Raw genomic sequence first — 16,653 nt, forward strand, 5'->3', positions numbered from 1 at the left:
GTAGAATCACTACTTGTCTTCTCTGTGTTGCACAGCCCTCTCCGTGCACTCTCCCCCACATTACACATGCTAATTGTAAGGCCCCTTTCTTTTTCCCCACCCTTATCCCTCCCTCCCCAGCCACTCTCCCTAGTCCCTTTCCCTTTGGTAACTGTTAGTCCATTCTTGGGTTCTGTGATTCTGCTGCTGCTTTGTTCCTTCCGTTTTTCTTTGTTCTTATACTCCACATATGAGTGAAATCATCTGATACTTTTCTTTCTCCACCTGGCTTATTTCACTGAGCATAATACCCTCTAGCTCCATCCATGTTGTTGCAAATAGTAGGATTTGTTTTCTTCTTATGGCTGAATAATATTCCATTGTGTATATGTACCACATCTTCTTTATCCATTCATCTACTGATGGAAACTTAGGTTGCTTCCATTTCTTGGCTATGGTAAACAGTGCTGCGATAAACATAGGGGTGCATCTGTCTTTTTCAAACTGGGTTGCTGCATTCTTAGGGTAAATTCCTAGAAGTGAAATTCCTGGGTCAAATGGTATTTCTATTTTGAGCTTTTTGAGGAACCTCCATACTGCTTTCCACAATGGTTGAACTAATTTACATTCCCACCAGCAGTGTAGGAGGGTTCCACTTTCTCCACAACCTCGCCAAGATTTGTTGTTGTTTGTCTTTTGAATGGTGGCGATCCTTATTGGTGTGAGGTGATATCTCATTGTGGTTTCAATTTGCATTTCTCTGATGACTAGCAATGTGGAGCATCTTTTCATGTGTCTGTTAGCTATCTGAATTTCTTCTTTGGAGAACTGTCTGTTCAGCTCCTCTGCCCATTTTTTAATTGGATTATTTGCTTTTTCGTTTGTTCAGGTGTGTGAGCTCTTTATATATTTTGGATGTCAACCCTTTATCAGATCTGTCATTTATGAATATATTCTCCCATACTATAGGGTACCTTTGTGTTTTACTAATGATGTTCTCTGCTGTACAGAAGCTTTGTAGCTTGATATAGTCCTACTTGTTCATTTTTGCTTTTGTTTCCCTTGCCTGGGGAGATATGTTCATGAAGAAGTCACTCATGTTTATGTCCAAGAGATTTTTGCCTATGTTTTTTTCTAAGAGTTTTATGGTTTCATGACTTACATTCAGGTCTTTGATCCATTTCAAATTTACTTTTGTGTATGCGGTTAGGCAGTGGTCCAGTTTCATTCTCTTACATGTAGCTGTCCAGTTTTGCCAACACCATCTGTTGAAGAGACTGTCATTTCCCCATTGTATGTCCATGGCTCCTTTATCGTATATTAATTGACCATATATGTTTGGGTTAATGTCTGGAGTCTCTTTTCTGTTCCACTGGTCTGTGGCTCTGTTCTTGTGCCAGTACCAAACTGTCTTGATTACTGTGGCTTTGTAGTAGAGCTTGAAGTTGGGCAGTGAGATTCCCCTACTTTATTCTTCCTTCTCAGGATTGCTTTGGCTATTTGGGGTCTTTGGTGGTTCCATATGAATTTTTGAACTATTTGTTCCAGTTTGTTGTATTATGCTGTTGGTAATTGGATAGGGATTGCATCAAATCTGTATATTGCTTTGGGCAGGATGGCCATTTTGATGATATTAATTCTTCCTAGCCAAGAGCATGGGATGAGTTTCCATTTGTTAGTGTCCTCTTTAATTTCTCTCAAGAGCGTCTTATAGTTTTCAGGGTATAGGTCTTTCACTTCTTTGGTTAGGTTTATTCCTAGGTATTTTATTCTTTTTGATACAATTGTGAATGGAATTGTTTTCCTGATTTCTCTTTCTATTATTTTATTGTTAGTGTATAGGAAAGCCACAGATTTCTGTGTGTTAATTTTGTATCCTGCAACTTTGCTGTATTCTGATATCAGTTCTAGTAGTTTTGGAGTGGAGTCTTTAGGGTTTTTATGTACAATATCATGTCATCTGCGAATAGTGACAATTTGACTTCTTCTTTACCAATTTGGATTCCTTGTATTTCTTTGTTTTGTCTAATTGCCATGGCTACGGCCTCCAGTACTATGTTGAATAACAGTGGGGAGAGTGGGTATCCCTGTCTTGTTTCCGATCTCAGAGGAAAAGCTTTCAGCTTCTCGCTGTTCAGTATGATACTGGCTGTGGGTTTATCATATGTGGCCTTTATTATGTTGAGGTACTTTCCTCTATACCCATTCTTTTGAGAGTTTTTATCATGAATGGATGTTGAATGATGTCGAATGCTTTTTTAGCATCTATGGAGATGATCATGTGGTTTTTGTCCTTCTTTTTGTTGATGTGATGAATGATGTTGATGGATTTTCGAATGTTGTACCATCCTTGCATCCCTGGGATGAATCCCACTTGGTCATGGTGTATGATCCTTTTGATGCATTTTTGCATTTGGTTTGCTAATATTTTGTTGAGTATTTTTGCATCTACATTCATCAGGGATATTGGCCTGTAATTTTCTTTTTTGGTGTGGTCTTTGCCTGGTTTAGGTATTAGGGTGATGTTGGCTTCATAGAATGAGTTTGGGAGTATTCCCTCCTCTTCTATTTTTTGGAAAACTAAGGTGAATGGGTATTATATCTTCTCTGTATGTCTGATAAAATTCCCAGGTAAATCCATCTAGCCCGGGGGTTTTGTTCTTGGGTAGTTTTTTTATTACTGCTTCAATTTCTTTGCTTGTAATTGATTTGTTTAGTTTTTCTGTTTCTTTCTGGGTCAGTCTTGGAAGGTTGTATTTTTCTAGGAAAAACCATGTCTTTTGGTTTTCCAGCTTGTTAGCATATAGGTTTTCATAGTAGTCTCTGATAATTCTTTGTATTTCTGTGGGGTCTGTCATGATGTTTCCTTTCTCGTTTCTGATTCTCTTGATGTGTGTTGATTCTCTTTTTCTCTTTATAAGTCTGGCTAGAGGCTTATCTATTTTGTTTATTTTCTCAAAGAACCAGCTCTTGGTTTCATTGATTTTTTCTATTGTTTTATTCTTCTCAATTTTGTATATTTCTTCTCTGATCTTTACTATGTCCCTCCTTCTGCTGACTTTAGGCCTCATTTGTTCTTCTTTTTCCAACTTCGATAATTGTGACGTTAGACTATTCATTTGGGTTTGTTCTTCCTTCTTTAAATATGCCTGGATTGCTATATACTTTCCTCTTAAGACTGCTTTCACTGCATCCCACAGAAGTTGGGGCTTTGTGTTGTTGTTGTCATTTGTTTCTGTATTTTGCTTGATCTCTATTTTAATTTGGTCATTGATCCATTGATTATTTAGGAGCCTCCATGTGTTAAGCCTCCATGTGTTTGTGAGCCTTTTTGCTTTCTTTGTACAATTTAGTTCTAGTTTTATACCTTTGTGGTCTGGAAAGTTGGTTGGTAGAATTTCAACCTTTTGAATTTACTGAGGTTCTTTTTGTGGCCTAGTATTTGGTCTATTCTGGAGAATGTTCCATGTACACTTGAGAAGAATGTGTATACTGTTGCTTTTGGATGTAGAGTTCTATAAATGTCTGTTAGGTCCATCTGTTGTAGTGTGTTGTTCAGTCCCTCTGTGTCCTTACTTATTTTCTGTCTGGTGGATCTGTCCTTTGGGGTGAATGGTGTATTGAAGTCTCCTAAAATGAATGCATTGCATTCTATTTCATCCTTTAGTTCTGTTAGTATTTGTTTCACATATGCTCGTCCTCCTGTGTTGGGTGCATATATATTTATAATGGTTATATCCTCTTGTTGGACTGAACCCGTTATCATTATGTAATGTCCTTCTTTATCTCTTGTTACTTTCTTTGTTTTGAAGTCTATTTTGTCTGATACTAGTACTACAACACCTGTTTTTTTCTCCCTGTTGTTTGCATGAAATATCTTTTTCCATCCCTTGACTTTTAGTCTGTGCATGTCTTTGGGTTTGAGGTGAGTCTCTTGTAAGCAGCATATAGATGGGTCTTGCTTTTTTATCCATTCTATTACTCTGTGTCTTTTGATTGGTGCATTCAGTCCATTTACATTTATGGTGATTATCGATAGGTATGTACTTACTGCCATTGCAGGCTTTAGATTCATGGTTACCAAAGGTTCAAGGTTAATTTCCTTACTATCTAATAGTCTAACTTAACTCACTTAATATGCTGTTACAAACACAATCTAAAGGTTCTTTTCTTTTTCTCCGCCTTTTTCTTCCTCCTCCATTCTTTATATATTAGGTATCATATTGTGTACTTTTTGTCTATCCTTTGATTGACTTTGGGGATAGTTAATTTAATTTTGAGTTTACTTAGTAATTAGCTGTTCTACTTTCTTTATTGTGGTTTTATTACCTCTGGTGACAGCTATTCCACCTTAGGAATACTTCCATCTATAGCAGTCCCTCCAAAATAGACTGTTGAGATGGTTTGTGGGAGGTAAATTCTCTCAGCTTTTGCTTATCTGGAAATTGTTTAATCCCTCCTTCAAATGTAAATGATAATCTTGCTGGATAATTTAGTCTTCATTCCAGGCCCTTCTGCTTCACGGCAGGCATCAAATACATCATGCCACTCCCTTCTGGCCTATAAGGTTTCTGCTGAGAAGTCTGTTGTTAGTCTGATGGGCTTTCCTTTGTATGTGATCTTATTTTTGTCACTGGCTGCTTTTAACAGTCTGTCCTTATCCTTGATCTTTTCCATTTTAATTAGTGTGTGTCTTGCTCTTGTCTCTCTTGGGTCCCTTGTGTAGGGGGATCTGTGGATCTCCATGGCCTGAGTGACTGTCTCCTTCCCCAGACTGGGGAAGTTTTCAGCAACTACCTCCTCAAAGACACTTTCTATCCCTTTCTCTTGCTCTTCTTCTTCTGGTATCCCTATAATACAAATATTGTTCTGTTTGGATTGGTCACACAGTTCTCTCAATATTCTTTCATTCTTAGAGATCCTTTTTGCTCTCTGTGCCTTAGCTTCTTTGTATTCCTCTTCTCTAGTTTCTATTTCATTTATTGTCTCCTCCATCGTATCTAACCTGCTTTTAATACCCTCCATCGTGCTCTTCAATGATTAGATCTCTGACCTGAATTCATTCCTGAGTTCTTGGATGTCTTTCTGTACCTCCATTAGCATGTTGATGATTTTTATTTTGAACTCCCTTTCAGGAAGAGTCACGAGGCCCATATCATTTAAATCTTTCTCGGAAGTTGTATTAACAATTTTACTCTGGATCAGGTTTCTTTGACGTTTCAAATTTGTATATTGCGTCCTCTAGTGTCCAGAAGCTCTATTCTGGAGCTGCTGAGCCCCTGAAGCAATGTCGAGGGTTGCAGGGGAGCGGTATTGGTGCCTGGGGGGAGGAAAGAGCTGTTCCCCGCCTCCCGGCTGCTGTGCCTGTCTCCACTGCCTGAGCCAGTGGGCTGAGCACACAGATATAAGCTTCTGTCCCAGAGCAGCCGGATGTGGATCCCCAAGTTGCCGGAATCCTAGTCTCCCCAGGAACTCCGCCTATCCCAGCTTTCCAACCCCATAATCAGAAGGGTATGATGAAAGCACCGTGAATGTAGGTTTGTGCTCCCAGCACAGGACTCTGGAGCTAGGTATTCAGCAGTCCCAAGCCTTCCACTCCCTCCTTGATCTGTTTCTCTTCCTCCCGCCATTGAGCTGGGGTGGGGGAAGGGCTCGGGTCCCATGGAGCCACAGCTCTGGTATGTTACCCCATTCAGTGAGGTCTGCTCTTTTCTCCAGGTGTGTGCATTCTGGTGCCATCCTCTTTCCCGTTGCTCTCTCAGGCTTGGTTGCGCCAACTATATTTTCTAATTGTATCCAGCTTTAGGAGGAAGCCTCTGTCTCTCCTCTCATGCAGCCATCTTTTTTCTGTGTATATTCTTTATTAGTATAAAGAAGTTCCTTCTATTCCTATTTGGCCAGCAGGTTTTTTGTAATTACTGTTTGGAATAAGTATTGGATTTTATCGTTAAGTGGGATTTTTTTTCATCTATCAAGAAAACCATATGAGTTTTCTTTTTCCTTGATTTATGTAGTGTGTTACATTAATTTTTGATGATCAGATGTTTTTAAAGAAGTCTAAGTTAACTTTTTTCCTTTACATAAGTAGTTTTCTGTGTTTCAAGAAACTTTTACTTACTCCCAAGTTCAAAAATATTCTCCTGTTCTTGCTTCTTAAAGCTCTTAGTTTTTGCTTTTTTGTTTTAGATCTTGATCCATCTCAAATTAGGGTATTTTTTGTGTGTAGTATGAGGTATAGGGGTCCAAGTTAATTTTTTCTCATATTGTTATACATTGCTCCAGCACAATTTGTTGAAAAGACCTTCTTCTTTCACATTAGATTGCATTGGCACCTTTTATAAAAAATCTAACTACTTTATAGATGGGGATCTATTTCTGGAACAATGATTGACTTTTGATATATTTAGTTAACTTTGCATTCCTGAAATAAGCCCCCATTTGGTCATGATATGGTATCCTTTGACATATAAGGTTATACTAGAGTCATAAAACAAATTGGAAAGTGTTCCCCTTTTTATCTGTTTTTTGGAAGAGTCTATATAAATTCTTTATCATGATGAAATCATCTTGACCTAAAATTTTCTTTTTGAGAGGGTGTGTAAGTACAGATTAAATTTCCTAAGTAGTTATAGGACTTTTCAGATACATTTTCTCCGTGGGTCAGTTTTGGCAATGTATATTTTTCAAAGCATATGCCACTTCCATTGAAGTTGTCAAATTTATTGGGAAGTTGTTCATAATGTCTTTTATTGTCTGTGTATTACAGTGATTGCTTTTTAACTAGTGCTGCTATTTACTTTTTTCCTTCCCCCACCCACTGCCCATATATACTGTATTTTTTCTTTTTAATACTTTCAAGTTCTTATTGAGGAAAAGAATCCATAGTAACTACTCTGAGCAGAAAGAGTTTTATTAAAGGGCATAGATAGTTCACAAAACCTTTGGGAATCCCTCAGCAGAAAGTAGCTTAATTTTACCCATTAGAAGGGTGGAACTTAATTGAAAGGAATATCAAAATGTGGAGAAGGGGACCAGAACATTTGGGATAGCCGTAAGTGAGATTCCATTACAACCTCTGCATGAACCAGCCATAACACAGAAAAGGAGTTTGTTACTTGGGGCTTTTGATATCTATTATTTATGTTACATTTTTATGGACTTCTTAAAAAGTAATTGGATATATTATCTTTGATTTTCCTTTAAAAATAAAATCGAACTGTATAAGGTATTTCTAATTTTAATACCCTATAGTTTATTTTTATTTTCTGAATGCTAGTTATCCTTATAATTGGAAACATTGTTTCTACTCAAAATGGTTTCTATACTCAAATTTCAAGTAATTTGCTTTGACCTGTTTTGCACTAATTTCTGTTGTGCCTTGTAGGTGCTTTTAAATACCTTCTTTTAAAATTTAACAATTTTTGCAGTATAATATGAATAAGTGATTTATTCTCCCTTCCTGAGTTCTATAATGTGGAAATTGAGCACTTCTTAATGGTTACTGTCTATGGCTTTTTAAACATTTTTTTCCTGACATTTTTAATAGTTCAAAGTTTTTTGAAATAGTGAATTTGGATTTTTAATGGAAGGATGAAGAAGTTTATCTCCCAGCACATTAGTGGATTTGAAGGAGAACAAAATTATACGTATTTACATTTATGTTGTACCTTTTTGTATTAATTTGATTAGGTAAAGAACAAGCCAATTTGTTGTATATATACTTCATATACAATAACTTTTCCTTTAAGCCTTCATTTCTTGTTCATTATCTTTACCCTCTGTTTAATGTGAGGATCAGCTCTACTTTTTAATGCATTTTTGAAAATAAAATGATCTAAATGTACATTAATTCCTAATTATTAGGGTTCCTTCTTTTGGGATTCAATCTGCAAAGCTTTTAGAGAATGTTATAAATGACAAACTTTTTTAATAAAGGGGGAAAAACCCTCAAAAGATCATTTTCTAAAATCACATGGTGAATCAGAGAAAGAGCTGAGGCTTATCTGTCTATATAGCCCTTCAAGCAACCCTGAGGCCTACTTGGTAGAATTCTTCTATTTGTACCAGTAGGCTTGTTGGATGTTGTTTTTCTCTTGATAATGCATGTCAGACTATATTTTAGAGTTTTCTGGTAGACTCCTGAGGGGAGGAGCAGAGGCAGTATCCTGAATTTTTCTTTTGCTGGAAATTCCCCAGACTTGATAAAATCAAAAGAAGGGTTCTTAGGATTCTTGCCCAAAAGAATGAAGTTATGGAGCTGATTATGCTCTTTGAATGCAAGGAACATGTCCTGTTTGTTATTGTCTCCTCTGAAGTGTCTAAAGCATAATAAATACTCAGTAATATTGCTGAGCTGAGATGAGACTGTGAATCATTTGATAAAGTAAAGGCAAAAGTGGCTCTTTGACATACCAGAGACAACTAATCTCTAAAAGGCCAGGTAAGTTAGTAAGGGCACTGACCCGTGTTCTACCAAGAAGTAGAAACGTGTCCACTGAGTTGTGTGGGTGCAGGACTGTATCCATACACATTTCTGGCACAGCTACTGATCCAACTCCAAATCATTTATCGAATTGTCTGGAACAGTCTGCATGTTCCCTTTTTAAAGAATGAAGCTACGTTATATGAGCTCCTTTAACTCTCTTCCATTGTCCCTTTCCTGCCTCCTCTAGAAACTAATCACATCAGTTGTCTTCCTCTTTCAGTATCTTCAATTTTACTTTCTTGAGTTAGTGACACATATTCTTCTGCCATTATTTTGAAAGCTTTCCTACCCTTACAAAAAAGCCTTCCCTTGACTCTGTTTTTCCCCATCCTACCATCCTGACTTCCCCTGCCTTCCCTCTTGTAATAAAAAATTACACAAACACATTTTATTCACTTCTCTTATACTTTATGCAATGTACTCTACCCCATATTTATTCTTCTTGACTTTCCTTCAGCTTTGACATGACTACTTTTATAGCCTCATATAGTAGAAGGAGGTAGGCTTTGGGGTTGACAGGTGCTTCTGTGTGGCCTCAGACAAATTAATACCAGAATCTGGTTTCCTCATTTGTAAGATGTGCATACATGTGAACATACTTGCTGGAGAGCTGAGGGAAGTGTGTTCAACAAATGTTTCTCTCTCTCCTTCCCTATTTTGCTTGGTTTCTGATACGGTACACTATCTAGCATTGCCACAACTTATGAGGTGTGTAATAGTATTACCCCCTTATCCCCATTTCACATGTGAGGACCCTGAGATCAATCACATGGTAAGTGGTAGAGCTGGGATTTCGCCCCCAAGTGTCTGAGCTTAGAGTCCAAACCTGAGGCTCTGTGCTAGCCACTGGGATACTAAGGGTTGTGGAAACTCAGTTTGCCTGGGTTGTCAGGACACCAGGTTTCTTCTTACATGACTGTCTGTCTTAAGAAAATATCTTTAGTTACTATTTCATGAAATATCTGAACCAGTGGGGATTTCTGAATGAAATTTTCTTCTTTTCTTTTCGTGTGTGTGTAACAAGCACAGAAACTGGGGTACTGGAGTGGCCTTTTTTATGAAATAGATTGGTAGCCAACTGAGGAAGCATAGCAAAGACAGAGTTTTGTGTGTTGAGAATTTTAGAGGCACATGGAGTGCCACCCCAAGGTACAAGGACCCAGGCAGTCAGCGTGACGGGGGCAGTGCTGAGCGACAGACCTGTGGGCTCGTATGCAGCACCGTGGGAGAGAGGATTGTAGCTCTGTTGACTTTGCAGGCGAGAGACCATAGAAGGTGGCTGTGCCACTCCTTGATGGACACCTTTTGGCATGTGAATGAAGTTCTTCCATGTGTTCATCTGTGATAATAAGGCATTGGTGTGGCTGAGGAAATCAGTGGTTTTGTCAGCAAAATGGACCCATTGTCTCCTTGCCATGGAAAGGGCGGGCCTCTGAGCAAAGCTGCAGATGGCTGCAGCGCCATTGTCCTCGTGGCTGGCAACCAGCTAGGCAAGGCGTGGAGTAGAACTGCTGCTGGGGCACTGAAAGGGAGCATGTCTGGACCACGGCAGCCAGCGCAGAAGAATGAGTCCTGTGAAGATGAACTGGAGTCATGAAAACCTTAATGTCCTTCCATCCTTATCTTCTCTTCTGCAGCATTGTGGCTGTAGGTAGGATACTGATCTTCCCTGAACTTCCCCTGTACAGTGATCATCTGTTTAAGCTCTGGCAGCTGCCAGCTGAGGTACTGCCCTGTGCATTCAGGCTGTTGTCTGAATCTGTGTGCCAGACTTGAGGATGCTGCAGAGAACCTGGAATCTTGGTGTGGGGAATTCTTTGAACTCAAGAACTAAAATTGTACCTTTGAGACCATTACTCAACAACACTCCTGAAAACTGTATATTGCAAATATAAAGGGAAGGGCAAGCATCAGATTTATACAGCATGTAATGGGCACTCTTGCAGCAGCTGATGGTCACAGTCACACACATGTATTGGAACACTAGAAATAACATCCTTAAACTCAAAAGGAAGTATCATAGCATTGTAGCCAAAGAGTTAGGCCTATAATTTTTATTTTACCAAATCAGAACTGTAGACTACCTCGCTGTTCTGTGAACTATTTTCTCTCCTTACTTCCAAGGTAAGTGGATATATTTATAGGTATAGACTATATAGTTCAGGTAAGACTTCTCTAGAGTTACAAAGAGGGAGAGAAGAGCTATGGTATTTCTACTCTTCTACCTTCTTTATTTTGTAAAGTGAAATGTCCTCTTATTAGTGGTTTGTAAGATGTGTATTCATTTTATTTAAGCAGAATCACTGTTTGCTTACCTAGTTGGGTTCATACTGTATCAGGCAAGCTACAAAATGTAGACTTACTTTAAGTTATAGGTATAGGATTTATTCCACTTGTAGAATGATCTGTTTTGTTACTGTAATGGAGTGGACAACTTTTGGTGCTTTGACAGGATTAGGCTAAGGCATAATCTTACTTTCAGGAGACTGTCATGTGAAAGTACTGTTCAGAAGCAAATTTTAATATTATTAATATCAAAATTCAGTTTATTGTAGAAAATAAACTATTGGGATAAAACTAGTGAAAAACTTTTCTCTTATAGGTCATTAATAAAATGTCTCCAACATCTCTAAAGATCACACTAAGGCAGCTCATGGAGGGGTCTTCAAAGACCTTGCCAGAAGTATTAACTATGGAATATAGGCTGAGTCAAGCGTGTATGGTAAGAATCCTTTTCTAAGTATTGTTATTTTTAGTTGTGAGAGTAATATATATGTTCACTGTAGAACATATATATAAAGTATAAAAAATATAAATAAAATTAAAAATGAGTACCTGTAAATCTACTCAGCTAAAACACAACAGGGCAGTTAGCTTAAGGTGTGTGGAAGTACTGCTCCCAGTTATTAAAACTTTGTGAAACAGCAATTACATTTGCATGTAAGTGTAAGAAGGCCTCTAACCTCATGTGGGATTCAAAATAGAAATTAACCATTTTTCAGGCATGGTCTCTGACCTTGGGCCAGCAGCACTAGTTTTCTAAATCTGAATTCCCTCATTGCTAAAATGAGGAATATATCTAAAATGCACAAATGGAAGTTGTCTATTAACATTTCAATTGACAGATTAGCATTGGAAATACTATTGTAAATACACTTAAAAAAGATAATATCACATAGAATATTATTGATTTCATGAAACATCACTCATACTCTTTAAAAGCAGAATCATCCCTTCTGTGTCCTGTGTAGAGGGCCCTTAGATGAGTAAAATGTGTGGCGTAAAGGACATTTTGTTTAAGAACTAGAAAGTTAGAAATCCCTAATAGACTTTCATTTCTTGAAATAGTTATTAAGGTATTCAAAGTAGTTCATGTAACCACAAATAAATGAGTCATATCTTAAAATCACTCCTTGTCAGCATGTAAATGGCAGGTGGAGTCTATTGTTTATTGTGACTAGGTACCATGCTAGGCACTTTATATGCATTTCTCCATTAAAGTTTACTGTCTCTGGGAGGGTAGTACTATTATTGACTCCATTTTACAGATGAGGAAACTGGCAGAGAGAAGTGACCTGCCTGAGGTAGTACAGCTCCTATGTGGCAGAGACATGGCGTGGGAGGCCAGGTGGTCTCACTCCAGGGCCTGCAATCTTAACCACTGACTGCCTGTCTGCTTCACACAGTCCATGTTTTTCACTGTATGTTCAGTGCACTGCCTAGATTGATTGATTCCCTCCTTCCTTCATTCACTTAGCAACACGCTAGCTATGTGTCAGGTACTATGCTAAGCATCATGTTGTTGAAAGAAAGACACAGGCTTTGTTCTAGTCCCCTGAGACTATATAGACCAAGTCAGCCAAGTAAGTAAAATAATTAAAAATTGTGGTAAGTGCTGTAAAGGAAACATACAGGGGAGTGATGGAGAGAATGATGTGAAGACAGGCGTGCATCCAGGCACAATGGCCATGGCCTAGGTTATAATGGGTGGTAGCAATGGACAGAAGGGAGTTGACTTGAGACGAATGTAGGAGGCAGAATTGGTAGGCCTTCTTGATGGATGTGAGAGGAAGAGTGCATCTAGGAGTTGTAGCTTAGAGGTGTGGGTTAGAGATTGATGTCTGAGAGGCACTAGCATCAGTTAAAAAAAAAACTTTGGGAATTATTTGCTTAATAAAGAAGAGTGCTTACCATGTGCTAGGCACTGTTATAGGCACCAAAAATCCATAGGTAAACAAGACAGATAAAATTCCTGCCCTCGTGGGAGAGAGAGATCATAAAAGCAGATAAATTTGCACAACATATAGTATATGATTTTAAGTACTAAGGAGGATAAAAGGCGGCAGGAAGGAGGACATGGTGCAGAGGAAAATAGCAGCTGAATGTGTACCCAGGTGACCAGAGGCCGTCTCACTGAGAAGATGTCCTTTGAGTGAGAACCCGAAAGAAGTGAAGGAGCAAGCCACGCGGGGATCTGGACAAGCAGCAGCCAGGCAGAGGGCCGGCGGGTACGCAGCTGGAGGCAGGCAGGTACCGAGAGCTACAGCGAGGCCTTGTGGAAGGGGAAGGCCGTGGCCCATGAGTGAGGGGTGAGGTCAGAGCTAACAGGTAGGGAAGGGCTGTGCAGAGCATATATGGCCTTGAAGCTTTTTCTTTTTTTAAGATGTTGGCTTTTGTTCTGAGTAAAATGGAAAGCCACTGGATGTTTTTGAGCAGAGGAGGGACATGATCTTATATTTTAACAGAATTGATCGCTTAGGCACTGATGTTTTCCATATAGAATGGCTAAGATTGTATAGAAATATAATATGAGGAGCCTAGATATGAGCCCTGAGAAATTCCAACATTTTGAGGTAGGCTAGAGGAGAAAGCAGTGGCGTGAAAAAAGACAGAAGTGGGAGAGCCAGCGGAGCATGGTGCCCTGATGGCAGGAGAGGCATATTTCAGGGAGGAGAGTCCTGCCAAAGCACCAGTAGGTGAGGACAGAGGCATCCTTAGCATTTGGAAACACTGAAGTTATGAGTGACCTTGGCAAGCTGTTTCAGAGGAATGTTGGGGCAGAAGTTACAGAGTGGTAAGTTGGAGAGAAAATGGGCACATGGGGTGTGAAGGAAGTGGAGACTGTATGTGCACAGCTTTCTTCTTGAAACAGAAATAAGATAGAAGCTGTAACTGTGGAATTAATTGAGGTTCCTTTTTTTATTGTGTAAGGTAGAAGATACTACAACATGTTCATAAATGACTGGGAATGATCATCCAATAGAGGAAAAAGATTATGTTTATGTTACTAATAATAGTAATATTTACTGAATACTTACTATGTGTCAAACACTGCTGGGGGGTGGATTAAGATAGTCCTATGATGGGTGTATTGAAACTGGGAGTTAGAGAAATTACCAAAGTCTCGTAGGTTCTGTGTAAGAGAGCTCAGGAGGTGAACCCAGACATCTGAACTGTATGCGCTCAGCCGCTAAGTTACACCACCTGCACTGGTGACACCAGGAAAGAGGGATGGATTAACCTTTTTGAAGCAAAGTCCCTGAGAAGATAAAAAGGGATGTGAATGGGAATGCAGGGCCTTTGGAAGGGAATGGGACATCCTCCACAGTCAGGAAAAGGAAGGTGTGGTGCAGGTGGCCGTCATGGGGCTGCGGGTGCTTTCGTAGTGGGAAGAAGGGACTGTTCATGTCTTAGGATTTCTCTTTTTCTAATGAAGTAGAAAGTTAATTCATTAGCTGAGACGATAGTGAGAATAGAGTTTTCTAGGAGTAGAGGTTGAAGAGGCAGAAGACAATTTAAATCATTGTCTCTGGGAGTGGGGAAGAAAGCATGACTCATGGGGCTATTCTCCATGCCTGGTTTAGATTTGTGATCTTGAATTTTAAGTGAAACCAGTCATAGTTGTATGATTCTTCTGCAGCAAAATTTAGCTGTTCAAATGTAGACAGAGGGATGTTGTCAGATTTAGCTGGTGCTGGGATTTTGCCAGGGCACAATAAAAGGGAGACAAAGGCTTGGGGGAGATAAGAGCATTTTCAAGGAAAACTGACCACATTAATGGACTTGGGAAACTGGGCTGGACAGAAGTGAGGCCAGAACAAATGGTGAGAAAGTCGTGGTGTAGCTCAGTAAGATGAGGGGTCTACAGCAGTGGAGATTCTAGAACAATTAAGAATAGTGGCTAGTGATAAGAGAGTGGGTCATCAGAGGGGTCCCGTCTCTGGATGTCATGGGTCAGGTTGTGGCAGGCCAAAGTGGGTGGAGGAGAGACAGCACCAGGAAAAAGGATGCCTAGAAATTCCCCATTTAATCTCTGTTTTCTTTCAGAGAGGCCATGACTTCCATGAAGGTGTTAGGGCAGGTAAGTGGCAGTCATTGCTTCCCGGCTACTGTGGAAATAGGATTTGTGAGCATACCCCTTGTTAATCCAAGGTGATAGTTGTTTTATTAGTAAAAAATTTTATAAACTTTGCAAAGTTTTTTTTCAATATTGCCAACTGCTATATAAGGGAAGATCAGTCTTTGAAACCAACATAGCTTAAAAAATTCACGTAACTTGATCACTGCTCCCCAGTTTATATGTAAGAGATAACTCTTCCCCTGCAGTCACATGGAGCAACTCTGCTAAGTGCAGCTTGAGCTTGAAAACTCCTATTGCTGCTGTGGCCTTTGAAAGGTGCATTTATTCCCTTGCACAAGGGCTTCCCGTCCGCTACCCTTTATACTGACTGGCCTGGCAAAATCCAGCAGTGTTGAACCCTACCATCCACCTCTTTGCCTGTGACTGAGCAGTTAAATGACATTGAGAAAAGCCATATGGCATAATTAGTAATATCTGCTACTGTTCCTATTAATTTCTGTTTTTGCTTATCATTTCCAGAGTCAGCATATTTAGAAAAAGCAAGTGGTTAACTTTTTTTTTGTCCCTAGCATATTACAATAATTTCTTTTCATATATAAGCCTATATCCCTATAAATAAGAGCTGTTACTTATATTGAATAAAATGGGTTCTTTCCCTCTGCATGTGTTTTGCATACCTAATTTTTAAATATTTTTATTAGACATTTTTCTATAATACAGACTCATGGATATACTTTATCAGCATAAAAGGTTACATTTGTGGATCTGTAAGCTTCAGTAAACACTGGTTACTACTGTAGGCTCTCTTAACTTTTGTAATGATATAATATCAGAAATAAACTGAGTTCAGATCTTTTTAGAGGATTCATGGAGTTGAATCAGAGGAGATGGCTGTTTTATAGAAACCAAGTAAAATAGGCATTTTTCACAGTAAGTCCCTAGAAATTCTTGCTTTGTGTGCATCAGAGCCTAGATCTCTGATTTTAGGAGAACCTGTGTGCTACTTAGGTTATGTAGCTAAAGTAGTCATTGTATGTTATAGCAGACCATCTTTAACTTAAGAAAGAAAGGTATTGCTTTTAGATACACTGTTGGTTATTTTAAGATTGTTGAAGCCAGCATGAAAGTTGTGACTCATCACGCAGGTGCTTATCAAGCTACTTTTTAATGAAGAAGAAAGTATATTGCCTCATCTTTTAGCAGAAAGCAGTATCTATTCTGGGTAAAACTGTTTGGTGTTCTTGCATAATCAAATGTTCGCTGCAATTTGCTAATTATAAAATAGGTCAGCAAATTAGATAAAATTAGCAAGTTAGGGGAATGTGGTTGTCAAAATTCTTTAACATCTATAATAAACTCCTCCCTGGTTATAGAAAAAAATAAAAATGGATTAGCAGAGCTAGAGAGCTACCAAATGGCATCTGAATGAGTGCCTCATGAGCCCTGAAAGACCTGAGCTGTCTACGGGGAATGGACTTACTGTATTTATGCTAGGTAAAACATTTAGTTCATTTGAAATAAAATAAGATGCAGATCTCTTTCCTTCTGACCTTCAGTGGACTGTCAAAGAGATAGCATTAAGCCAGAGGGCTTAAAAGGGAAGAGAGTCTTGTAGAAAGTTCCATGATTATTTTTATTTATGCTGCCCAGGGAATGTAAAACTTTCAAATTGGCAGGGATCATAGCATTAGTGTTCAATGTCACCACTGATGTGATACCAGGATCTGCAGTTAGGCAGCCCAACATTAAAAACCTCCAGTATCCATGTTTAATTTTGCCTAAAGCCTCCTTCCCTCTACCTCCTGAGGTAACCCACTTCCTTGGCTCC

The 16,653-nt window shown here is 39.0% G+C and overlaps 1 protein-coding gene and 1 long non-coding RNA gene across 4 annotated transcripts in view; one reads left to right on the forward strand and one right to left on the reverse strand.

Moving 5' to 3' along the window:
- The window catches only part of HIBCH (3-hydroxyisobutyryl-CoA hydrolase), a 156,977-nt gene that overhangs the window by 138,577 nt on the left and 1,747 nt on the right, over positions 1 to 16,653 (forward strand). For 2 of the 3 annotated variants that reach the window (XM_037015082.2, XM_073218510.1), the window contains 2 exons: positions 11,067 to 11,186; positions 14,792 to 14,825. In XM_037015082.2, coding sequence (XP_036870977.1) covers positions 11,067 to 11,186; positions 14,792 to 14,825 — 154 coding nt within the window. Of the gene's footprint in view, positions 1 to 11,066; positions 11,187 to 12,858; positions 12,995 to 14,791; positions 14,826 to 16,653 lie in introns of all 3 variants that reach the window. The other variant, XR_012123633.1, reaches the window with a different exon arrangement.
- LOC140845026 (uncharacterized) overlaps positions 1 to 16,653 on the reverse strand; it is a 138,680-nt gene that overhangs the window by 82,650 nt on the left and 39,377 nt on the right. The window lies entirely within an intron of this gene.

Source organism: Manis javanica, chromosome 12 (assembly GCF_040802235.1).
Source record: "Manis javanica isolate MJ-LG chromosome 12, MJ_LKY, whole genome shotgun sequence".
Classification (NCBI taxonomy): Eukaryota; Metazoa; Chordata; class Mammalia; order Pholidota; family Manidae; genus Manis; species Manis javanica.